This window comes from Microcaecilia unicolor, chromosome 2 (assembly GCF_901765095.1).
Source record: "Microcaecilia unicolor chromosome 2, aMicUni1.1, whole genome shotgun sequence".
NCBI lineage: Eukaryota > Metazoa > Chordata > Amphibia > Gymnophiona > Siphonopidae > Microcaecilia > Microcaecilia unicolor.
Genome location: NC_044032.1, coordinates 644,145,907 through 644,158,900, shown reverse-complemented (window position 1 = coordinate 644,158,900; position 12,994 = coordinate 644,145,907). Strand labels below are relative to the sequence as shown.

The window sequence follows — 12,994 nt, the reverse complement described above, 5'->3', positions numbered from 1 at the left end:
AAATATTACACTGGACAGAACCTAATAAACCAATATACCACCCATACGGAAAATGCAGACCGTCAACAATATGAAACAAAGGATCATAATATCACAATTCTCATGTAGAGCCACAAAACAACCTTTTAGGGTGGATAGTGTTCACAACGAGCTCCTTTTATTAATAACCATATGTAAATCCTTCAAGAGGTAGTGTGTCATGATTTAGGCTCTACACCCTTTCTGATGTTTTGGTGCCAGCTCAGTAAGGCCAACACACAATCTCTCCACTGCAAAACACTATACACAAACTTGTACAAAAACACACTCACAACCTTACCCAAACCATAACAGCACTAATTACAAGGACAGGACGAGCTACAACTTTATGCGTGGAAAGGCAGCACTGTAATTACACTGGGCTCTAAAACACAGTACACAAGCTAGTGAAAAAAAATAAAAAATAAAAAGGGCTACAAATACTACACACTAGCTGAATACTGCACCTTGATCACACACGAAAAACACATGACACAACAGATATGAAGGCAAAATACTGAACTGGAAAGTTACCTCAAGAAGTCAGACTCAGCATGCATCAATACTAGAAAAATTTAAACTTGCATGCAAAATATCACAGATGCACATTTCCAAAAGCTGACATATTCCAATTAATAAATTCTGAATAAAAAATGTTTTCTACCTTTGCTGTCTGAGTATTTAGTTTTTCTGTTAGCTTTGGTCTCAGTTTCTTCTGTTGTATGCAGTAATTCTCTTCTCCCCTGCCCTCACCTCCTCTCCAGGGATCTGTTCTCTCCCCCTGCCTTCCCCTTCTCTCCAGCGATCTCTCCCCTCCCCTCCATCCATCCACCCACGGCCAGAAATTCGCCTCTCCCCTGTCCTCCCCTCCAGCGATCTGTTCTCTCCCCCTGCCCTCCTCTCCATGTCTTGTCCAGCGATCTGTTCCCCTCCCCTCCCAGCGATTCTCCCTGCCTTCGCCTTAACCGTTTTACTCTCCCTGGCAGCAACGTCTGTGAAGAAAAAGGCACTGCAGGCTCGCCTCCGGCTTCAGCTTTTCCCTTCGCTCTTCACACAGTGTCCTGCCTTCGCGGAAACAGGAAATGCATCATCGCGAAGGTGGGATATTGTGTGAAGAGCGAAGGGAAAAGCTGAAGCCAGAGGCGAGCCTGCAGTGCCTTTTTCTTCACAGACGTTGCTGCCAGGGAGAGTAAAACGGTTATACGCAGGGGGGGGGGGCAAGGAAGGCTGCCGGTCGGGGAGAGCAGGAAGGAAGGAGGGACGATGGGAGAGCTCCCTGGCTGCTGCGCAAGCCCTACGTTTGTGAGGGCAACAGCCAGGGGAAGGTCAAGATTGGGCTGGGGAGGCTTAGCCTCCCCAAGCCTCTTATTCGGGGCGCCTTTGGAAATGACCATTTAAAGTGTAAACTGAGGCTTCCTGTGCATATTAGTTGTGTTTTATACTATTACTATAGTAACTATAAAAGCCCCCTTAAATGCTAGCCTTTTGAACTGTAACAGAGACTTTATATGCTAAAAAAAACTATTCCCTAAATTCCTATGCTAAGTGAGCAGAGCAATTAAAAAATAAGGCCCCTGAGGTTACCTATTTAATTCTACCTTTCCCCAAGTTAAAAAACAAACAAACAAAAAAACCCAATTTACCAGCAAATTCTTTCCAATGAAGATCTCTCCTTCTCTGGAACTGTTCTCACAGCACTTTTCCAATAGTTGCTTAATCTACTTGACATATTTGATAACTAAACATGTTTCTAAATGCTTTGAATGTTCTGTTCCACTTTCTGTCTTGTTCGGTTTGACTGTACTATTGTGAATCTAGACTGTTTTACATTTACTATGTTTCAGCTCCTTTGCCATCTCCTAGTACTGGACATCTTGCCTTAGTCTGATATTTCTACATAAGACATTTAATGAATACAGAGCCCTCACTGCTTACGTTACAGCTATATACAAGCATGAACAAATAACTTCAATTTGATGTGGGCTGTTGACCTAGTTTCTACCTTGATCATTATATTGATATTAAAGAAGATATCCAGTGCTGCTGTGAATGATTTCACATGCTTTGTCAATGTCAGAACTGTTCAGTTTCATGTCTCTCACATTGTGAGAATACCTGCCACAAGAGGCAACCTCAGAATTACAATAATACAAAAACAGCTTTACTAATGATCTTATGTTTCAGAAAGATCTTTCATGGGTTTGATTAGCTTAACAAATGACTTAGATGTAGGCAGCAAAGTACTGAAAAACTCATGCAGTGCCACTGAGTCTTTACAAATATAAGATTTAATGTTTTGGCAGAGCTAGCAGACTTTTGTGACTTCAGCTGATGTCATGATGATATATGCAGTGGTAGTGTAGCAGCTTGTTAGATGGTTTAAATCAGCCTTGAGTGATCCTGTGTCTTTTTCTGTAAAGGAAAAGGTGACTATAGCCCTTTTATTTTGTTATCATCTAGACACCAAGGAAAAGGAAGACCCGGCACAGTTCAAATCCACCTTTGGAATGTCATGTCGGTTGGGTAATGGATTCTAGAGATCACAGGCCAAGAACATCCTCTGTCAGGTAACTCCTTTTAGGACTCGGAACAAAAATATATGAATGAGTCAGTCGAGTCTGTATACAAGAGACTGTGGTAGAGCCCTATAAATGTAGGTTTTTCTTCTGCAGAGTGGGCTCAGAAAAGAGAGGGTTGAAAGTAGTGTGTTTACATGGTGTGCTGAAAGAAAGCTTGGATAAAATGGAATAGGAAGCTGAAAATATGGAGTAAACAAATGGAAGGAATAAAATCAGGTCAGTATTTCAGAACCTGAACGACATAACAGTGAATCTCCTAATAATGAAAGCATTAAATGAGAAATAGAGAGAAATTCTGCCATGAGAATTTCAGTCCCTCTTGCTACTTAATCTGCTTGTGATGGGTTGTTAATATCACTAAATAGTCAAATAACAAGCTGAATCCTCATAAACTATGTGTAGACTTATATCTATGTATAATGTGATATCTTATTTTTCTTAATTTTTTCTATATAATTTTTTATTTTTTATTTTTTTATTTTCAAAAAATGGAGAAAAAAGACCTCATCAGTCCCAGCATGACGATATTTTTATTCAATTTATCAATCGATTTAATCGTCTGCTTGTTCTAGGACTCCATTATAATCCTTGGTCTTAAAAAAACTCCACCTCTCTTTTAATGCTAATAAAATTGTTCAATTTCAATGTTCAATTTCAATATTGTAATCGTGATTGTTTTCAACAACAAATTCAAACTAATGTTACTTAGCTTTTTACTCTGCCCTACGGGGCTCTCCGTTTCGCTATATATTATATTATGTGCTTCATCAGGGGGGCCAAGTAACGGATGGCAAGTCACAATTCACGATGTCTACAATCAAACAAAAAGGATATCACATCAATTTTCATATAAAAAGACTAGATGTTATATTTTTAAACAGATACAATATCTAACTACCAACCTTAGAACATGGCGTCTCCTACTCATATGACACCGGTAGTGAAAACTCTACCCGGAAGGAGTTGCTCTCATTTATAGTCTTGATTGACTTCAATCTAACCCTAATTGGGTTCATGATAACTCATTTCCCAATCTATTTACCTCAAAATTAGGATTACAAAAATGTTCCAAAATTTATTTCAAAGAATTTCAAAAGATTCGAAGTGTATTTCAAAAAATTTCAAAAAAATGCAGACCATTCTATTTGTGAATTCAACCCTCTTGGTTCTAAAGATTGTAAAATATATATCCACTTCTGTTCTCTTCTATTAAGTGTTTTATTCCTATCTCCTCCACATGAATTATATGGAACATGATCTAACACAAAATATCTCAGCGAATCAAAAGTATGTCCTTTTTCTTGACAGTGTCCTACTAATGGAGCGCCTTTTTTATTTAATTTAATACATGAACGATGTTCTGTAATGCGTTGGTGTAATCGACGCTTCGTTTTCCCAACGTAAATCTTTTGACAAGGGCATTTCAAAATGTATATAACATATGTAGATTGACAATTAGTCTGAAACCGTAATTTGTAGACTTTGCCGTCCACAGGATTCCTAAATTCAGTTAGTTCTTCTGTAATACTACAAGTTTTGCATTGTAAACATTTTTTATGTTCACCTATTTTGTTATCTTGTTCCAATGAAGGTAGATTGGCAGGGCTCACAATTTCTTTAAGGTTACGTGTTCTTGAAAATGCAATTCTAATCTGCTGGTTATGTAAAATTGGATGTGATTGCATTATAGACCAATTCCGATGTATTATACTCCTCATATTGTCTCCCCCCTTGAAGAATCGTAAAAGGTATTGATATCTTCTACTTGTGGTTTTATCGAGTTGGATAACAATAACTCTCTATTGTTGTATTTCGCTCTTTTATATGTAGTTTTAATCACTTTATCAGGGTAACCTCTATCTTTAAGGTCTCCCTGGAAAACCTTTGCGCACCTTTTAAAGTCATCATGATTTTTACACACCCTCTTAAATCTTAAAAACTGAGACAGAGGAAGACTGTCTTTCAGTTTTTTAGGGTGACAACTTTGATATTGGAGAAATGTGTTTCTATCTGTAGATTTTTTGTAAACTTAGTATTGAATTTCTGATTAATTACATGAATGTCAATATCTAAATAGTGCACATTTTCAGCTGAACATTTGAACGTAAATTTAATACTATGATGACACGAATTAAGCCACATTATAAATTGCCCCAGTGTTGCTTGATCTCCTTTCCATATTAAGAAAACGTCATCAATAAAGCGTTTCCACAAAACTATATGTTGTTTAAAAGGAGAATCTTTGAGCCACTTATCTTCATACCGTGCCATAAAGATAGAGGTTACCTTAAAGATAGAGGTTACCCTGATAAAGTGATTAAAACTACATATAAAAGAGCGAAATACAACAATAGAGAGTTATTGTTATCGAACTCGATAAAACCACAAGTAGAAGATATCAATACCTTTGTGATACGATTCTTCAAGGGGGGAGACAATATGAGGAGTATAATACATCGAAATTGGTCTTTAATGCAATCACATCCAATTTTACATAACCAGCAGATTAGAATTGCGTTTTCAAGAACACGTAACCTTAAAGAAATTGTGAGCCCTGCCAATCTACCTTCATTGGAACAAGATAACAAAATAGGTGAACATAAAAAATGTTTACAATGCAAAACTTGTAGTATTACAGAAGAACTAACTGAATTTAGGAATCCTGTGGACGGCAAAGTCTACAAATTACGGTTTCAGACTAATTGTCAATCTACATATGTTATATACATTTTGAAATGCCCTTGTCAAAAGATTTACGTTGGGAAAACGAAGCGTCGATTACACCAACACATTACAGAACATCGTTCATGTATTAAATTAAATAAAAAAGGCGCTCCATTAGTAGGACACTGTCAAGAAAAAGGACATACTTTTGATTCGCTGAGATGTTTTGTGTTAGATCATGTTCCATATAATTCATGTGGAGGAGATAGGAATAAAACACTTATTAGAAGAGAACAGAAGTGGATATATATTTTACAATCTTTAGAACCAAGAGGGTTGAATTCACAAATAGAATGGTCTGCATTTTTTTGAAATTTTTTGAAATACACTTCGAATCTTTTGAAATTCTTTGAAATAAATTTTGGAACATTTTTGTAATCCTAATTTTGAGGTAAATAGATTGGGAAATGAGTTATCATGAACCCAATTAGGGTTAGATTGAAGTCAATCAAGACTATAAATGAGAGCAACTCCTTCCAGGTAGAGTTTTCACTACCGGTGTCATATGAGTAGGAGACGCCATGTTCTAAGGTTGGTAGTTAGATATTGTATCTGTTTAAAAATATAACATCTAGTCTTTTTATATGAAAATTGATGTGATATCCTTTTTGTTTGATTGTAGACATCGTGAATTGTGACTTGCCATCCGTTACTTGGCCCCCTGATGAAGCACATAATATAATATATAGCGAAACGGAGAGCCCCGTAGGGCAGAGTAAAAAGCTAAGTAACATTAGTTTGAATTTGTTGTTGAAAACAATCACGATTACAATATTGAAATTGAACATTGAAATTGAACAATTTTATTAGCATTAAAAGAGAGGTGGAGTTTTTTTAAGACCAAGGATTATAATGGAGTCCTAGAACAAGCAGACGATTAAATCGATTGATAAATTGAATAAAAATATCGTCATGCTGGGACTGATGAGGTCTTTTTTCTCCATTTTTTGAAAATAAAAAAATAAAAAATTATATAGAAAAAATTAAGAAAAATAAGATATCACATTATACATAGATATAAGTCTACACATAGTTTATGAGGATTCAGCTTGTTATTTGACTATTTAGTTTAGTTTTGTTGAAATCGAGTCCAGAGTTTTCTGTTGTTAATATCACTCCCACTCTCCTTTGAGACTTTTCCTATAGTCCAGTGGCTGGAAAAGTAGACTTGGAGGCAACTGTTTTCAAGGTTAATTGATTGTAATGTTTATTTGCCTCTTGATTAGGTGAAAGATAATTCATGAGTCCAATTGAGTAGCATTGATGTCTAGGGGTGTGGCATAGGCAAAATATTTTTGGTTTGTTTTTGGATTTTTCAGACTTCGTCCTGATTTTTGGGGCCATTTTTCTGTTTGTTGCAGACATTTATTGTAATACAAATATTGTAACATGCATAAAAACTTTTTAACATGCAATTTAAGCCCAAACTTTAATTTCTAGGCTAATGCACATTGCGTCAGTCTTGCCTGCACTAAAATTAAGGTGCACTAGTGAACTGAATATGAGCCAATGAATGCATATCCCTAGTTAGTTAACATAAACAGGTTTTTTTGTTTTTTTAAATATGATGCACTGCATTAAAGAGTGACGCTATTGGACTCACACATGTTTACATACATAAGCAGTTTTAAATATTAATGGATTGTGATTGATTTTTCATGTTTGCAGCATGGATTTTACAAATAAAATTAGGGTTGTGTTTAACCTCTTCCTTTAGATGATCATAATATTTTCTGAAGATAAAGTAGAAACAAAAATATAGAAATATATAAAAAAAAGTAGTTATATAAAGATCATATGGCCTATCCAGTCTGTCCATCCATGCTGTCTACTCTCCCTATCACTCCCTTAGAGATCCTATGTACTTCTCCCAAGATCTCTTGATTCAGATACTGTTTTGATCTCCACCCACCAGGAAGTCGTTCCAAGAATTCACTACCCGTTCCATTAAGAAGTATGTCCTCAATAAAAATATGGGGGGAAAAAAAAGAAGTATGTCCTCAGGTTGCGTCTGAGTTTATCCCCTTTCACCTCGTTCCAATTGAAAGAGACTCTTTTCCTGTGCATTTATGCTACATAGGTATTTAAATGTCTTTATCATTTCTCCCCTCTTCTGGTTTTCTTCCAGTGAATACATATTGAGATCTTTAAGTCTGTCCCATACACTTATGACAAAGACCACTGACCATTTTACAAGCCTTACTAGCCGCCCTCTAAAACAACTTCATCTTGTTTATATCTTTTTGAAGATGTAGTTTCCAAAATTGTATACAATATTCTAAATGAGGTCTCACCAGAGTCTTATACAGGGGCATCATCACTCCTTTTTCCTACTGGCCATTCTTCTCCCTAGGCACCCAAGCATCCTTCTCCTCTTTCTTGCACAAAAGTTCTTCATCCCCCCCTAAACTGTACCGTCAATCCAGTCAACTGCAGCAGGCGCAGACTCAGACCTTCCTTGAAGAATATTTTGCTGAGTCTGAGATGGACCTGGGCATCTGAGGATGAGCCAGAGGACTTTTCGGAGGAGAGGTCCCTTGGCCTACCTTCAGATCCCTCTCTGCTACAGGACAGAAGAAAATCTCCCCCAGAGGAAATCTTTTGTTGTTTTTTGAGAAAAATGGCAGAGGCTGTTCCTTTTAAGTTGGAGGTTGAGGATGAGCCCAGGGCCGTGATGTTGGCTGTCGTTGATTATGACTCTCCCCTTAGGGAAGCTGTGACAGTGCCCGTTCATAGCATTTCTGAGGGATTCTCTCCTTTTAAAAAAACATAGTGGATTAGCCATTATTTTCTAGTGTCACAGGTTGTTTTGTTTAGATTTACCATATCAGGACACTAGTTATACTGCACTCCCTCGTGAAGTGTTGAGCATTTCTGAGAAAACCTAGATAGATGATAACATTTGGTGGAATAGCTATAAGTCTGACTGCTGAGAAATACAGTAACATAGTAGGTGATAGCAGAAAAAGACCTGTACAGTCCATCCAGTTTGCCCAACAAGATAAACTCATATGTGCTACTTTATATGTATACCTGACCTTGATTTGTCTCTACCATTTTCAGGGCACAGACCGTAGACGTCTGCCCAGTACTAGCCCCACCTCACAACCACCGGTGCTACCACCCAATCTCCGCTAAGCTTCTGAGGATCCATTCCTTCTGAACAGGATTCCTTTATGTTTATCCCACGCATTTTTGAATTCTGTTACCGTTTTCATTTCCACCACCTCTCGTGGGAGGGTATTCCACCACTCTTTCCGTGAAAAAATATTGCTAAAGATGTAAAAAAAAATTGAAGTGGTGCAAAGAAAAGATACAAAAATGGTATGAGGTTTGCGATACAAAACATATGAGAAGAGACTTGCTGACCTGAACATGTATACCTTGGAGGAAAGGAGAAACAGGGGTGACATGATACAGATGTTAAAATATTTGAAAGGTATTAATCTGCAAACAAACCTTTTCCGGAGATGGGAAGGCGGTAGAACTAGAGGACATGACATGAGGTTGAAGGGGGGGGGGGGGCAGACTCAGTACACTAACCTTTCATAAGATTTGGGAGCTTTTGGATAATGTCTGGAAAATAAAAAAACACAAATCAACTTACTTATGCAGTGACACTCTGAATGATAACAGCACTCAAAAGAAGTGGAGAAAAAAGACCTCAGAATCAAGACTGAAGCTCACACAAAATAGCAGAGAACTAAGCTCAATAGAACCATCATGGGTCAGAAACTCCCTGATATGGTAAGGAAGCCCTGCCCAGCGCTTCGCCATTTTGGAGGCGATGCTGAAAGGAGGAGGGAGTACTACTCCCTCCCCTGTCATCTTAAGGTATGGGGGGGTTTGAGGCCACTAGACCACCAGGTGGGGGCTGGAGGTATGTTTTGACAGATCCGTGCCTTTTTTTTTTTTTTTTGACAGCCCGGACCTGTCAAACAACTTCTGCAGGAGAATTGTGCCTTGGGCTCATGCCCAGGCACAATCCTCCAGCAGAAGTAGTCCAATGATCAAAACTAATAGCGCGCATAATTTTGCATGTTATTAGTTTTGATCATCGGGGCATTGTTTCCCCGTGCTGTTCCAGTGCTAATTTTACAACGCTGTTCGGAACAGTGGGGAAACTGATCATCGGGACCACAGTGCCACAGGGAGTGCCGTGCTAACTTGAATTAGTGATTACTGCCCAAAGCATATTAAAGCTGCTTACTGAATCATAGACCAGTTCCCAATGTGAAATTCAAAAAGAACTAAACTTTTAAATGTCCCAAACTTCCTAACTTTGTCAGAAAAATTATGAAACAAGGGTTCAAAGTCACTTAGCTGTCACTGATGGGGCAGTCACTTGTGCCCAACTTGCTACAAGATTTGTTCAAAAAAGACTGCTTCAAGGGCTAAAGACCACGATTGCCATCACTAGAACAGCATTTCTGTATACCACCACTAAACAGATAGCACCAGTATTTAACTATTGTCTGTATTTAACTGTGTGGTTTGTTAGGACAGCTTTTTTGCTATCCTAATTTAACCAGTTTAGCCTTCCAGATTGCAGCTGAATGTCACTGCTATCTATATGGTTGGATGAAATGCCTTTGCTCCATCTCAGCACTGTGGAGGAGTAGCCTAGTGGTTAATGCAGCAGACTTTGATTTTGGGGAACTGGGTTCAATTCCCACTACAGCTCCTTGTGACTCTGGGCAAGTCACTTAACCCTCCATTGCCCCAGGTACAAATAGGTCCCTGTATATACTATGTAAACCGCTTTGAATGTAGTTGCAAAGGAAAACCACAGAAAGGCAGTCTATCATGTTCCGTACATAAGTGTTGCCATACTGGGACAGACCAAAGGTTCATCAGGCCCAGTATCCTGTGTCCAATCCAGGTCACAAGTACTTGGCAAGATCCCAAAACAGTACAATACATTTTATGCTTCTTATCCCAGAAATAAGCAGTGGATTTTCACAAGTCCATTTTAATAATGGCTTGTGGACCTTTCTTTTAGAAAGCTATCCAACCCTTTTTTAAACCCTGCTAAGCTAGCTGCTTTTACCACATTCTCTTGCAACGAGAGTTTAATTACACGTTGAATGAAGAAATATTTACTCCGATTCGTTTTAAATGTACTATTTTGTAGCTTCATTGCATGCCTCCTAGGCCTAGTATTTTTGGAAACAGTAAACAAGCGACTCGCGTCTACCCACTTCACTCAGTATTTTATATACCTCTATCATATCTTCCCTCAGCTGTCTTTTCTCTAAGCTGAAGAGCCCAAGCCATTTCAGCCTTTCCTCATAGGGAAATCATCCCATCTTCTTTATCATTTTTGTTGCCCTTCTCTGTACCTTTTCTAATTCCACTATATCTTTTCTGAGATGCGGTGACCAGAATTGCATACAGTATTCAAGATGCGGTCACACCATGAAGCAATACAAAGGCATTATAACATCCTCGTTTTTATTTTCCATTCCTTTCATAATAATACCTAACATTCTATTTGCTTTCTTTGCTGCCACAGCACACTGAGAAGAGGGTTTCAAAGTATCGTCAATGATGACTCCTAGATCCTTTTCCTGGCGGTGACTCCTAATGTGGAACCTTGCATCATGTAACTATATTTCAGGTTCCTCTTTCCCACATGCATCACTTTGCACTTGCTCATATTAAACATTATTTGCCATTTGGATGCCCAGTCTCATAAAGTCCTCTTGCAATTTTTCAAAATCCTTTTGAGATTTAATAACTTTGTTTCATAGGCAAATTTAATTACCTCACTAGTTATTCCCATATCTAGATCATTTATAAATATGTTAAAAGACAGCATTCCCAACACATACCCCTGCAGAACCCCACTATCTACCCTTCTCCATTGAGAATACTGGCCATTTAACCCTACCTCTCTGTTTTCTATTCTTTAACCAGTTTTTAATCCACAATAGAACACTACCTCCTATCCCATGACTTTTCCAATTTCTTCTGGAGTCTTTCATGAGGTACTTTATCAAATGCCTTTAGAAAATCCAGATACACAATATCGACCGGCTCACCTTTATCCACATGTTTGTTCACCCATTCAAAGAAATGTAGTAGATTGGTGAGGCAAGATTTCCCTTCACAAATCGATGTTGGCTTTGTCTCATTAATCCATGCTTTTAAATATGCTGTGTAATTTTGTTCTTTATAATAGTCTCTACCATTTTCCCATCACCGACATCAGGCTCACTGATCTGTAATTTCCCGGATCAGCTCTGGAACCCTTGTTAAAAATCGGTGTTAAATTGGTCACCCTCCAATCTTCCGGTACCATGCTTGATTTTAAAGATAAATTACATATTACTAACAATAGTTCTGCAAATTCATTTTTCAATTCTATCAATACTCTGGGATGTATAACATCCAGTCCTGGCGATTTGCTACTCTTCAATTTATCAAATTGCCCATTACATTTTCCAGGTTTACAGAGATTTGATTCAGTTTCTCTGATTCGTCAGCATTGAATACCATTTCTGGCACCGGTATGTTTCCCACATCTTCCTTGGTGAAGACTGAAGCAAAGAATTCATTTAATCTCTCCGTTATGGCCTTGTGTTCCTTGAGAGCCACTTTTACCCCTCGGTCATCTAGCGGTCCAACCAATTCTTTTGCCGGCTTCTTGCGTTTAATTTACCTAAAAAAGATTTTTACTATATGTTTTTGCCTCCAATGCAATCTTCTTTTCAAAGTCTCTGTTTGCCTTCCTTATCAGCGTTTGCATTTGATTTGCCATTCTTTATGGAGTTTCATATAATCCTTCCATGTTCTGAAGATTTTTCTTTTAGCTCTAACAGCTTCCTTCACCTCACTTTTTAACCTTGCCGGCTGTCGTTCCCCTTTCCCTATATGGAAAATTCATGGATAAAGGGTTTATATGTCTAGCAGCTTCTGCTAAATGCATAAACCTCTTTGAATATTGACCCAATAATTTGTGAATTTGTTTAGTAACTGAATATTGCTACTTAGATATCTAAGTCTAAGTGGTGGCACCCCCAGAATGTCCCAAATTCTGCCCCCTTTCCAGACAGACAGATAATAATTTAGGATGTATAACAATTTATTTGTCCAAAATTGTCTGATCACGGTCCAGGAATATATATATATAGATATATATTTTTTTAACACTTAGGACCTCTTTTACAAAGGTGTGCTAGCATTTTTAGTGTGCACTAACCATATATATGCCTGTAGGAATATAATGGGTGTCTACATGGTTAGTGCGCACTAATTTTTAGCGTGCTAAAAATGCTTGCACACCTTTGTAAAAGACCACCTTAGTGCTTTTTAATATTGATCTTGTGGCACTTTAATCATGAAGTGGAACCTATGCAGAGTGCCAGATTCAACTCTGGCCACCTTGATGGGCAGACTGGATGGACACTGCGGGTCTTTATCTGCTGACATTTATTACTGTATCTTTAAGCACTAATTAAACTAATGATACTTGACGTTGACATCTGCTAAGAATGAAGGATGAAAATGCTAAACCAGTGGTTCCCTAACCTGCTCCTGGAGGCACCCCAGCCAGTCAGGTTTTCAGTATATCCACAATGAATATTTATGAGATAGGTTTGTATGCAGTGGAGACAATGCATGCAAATCTCTTTCATGAATATTCATTGTGGATATCCTGAAAACCTGAC

General features: G+C 38.0%; 1 protein-coding gene across 3 annotated transcripts in view; it reads left to right on the top strand.

Annotated features, from left to right (window-relative positions):
* LARP1B (La ribonucleoprotein domain family member 1B) overlaps positions 1-12,994 on the top strand; it is a 603,652-nt gene that overhangs the window by 369,579 nt on the left and 221,079 nt on the right. For all 3 annotated transcript variants that reach the window (XM_030191742.1, XM_030191741.1, XM_030191743.1), the window contains one exon: positions 2,479-2,585. In XM_030191742.1, the coding sequence (XP_030047602.1) occupies positions 2,479-2,585 (107 nt within the window). The remainder of the gene's footprint in view (positions 1-2,478; positions 2,586-12,994) is intronic.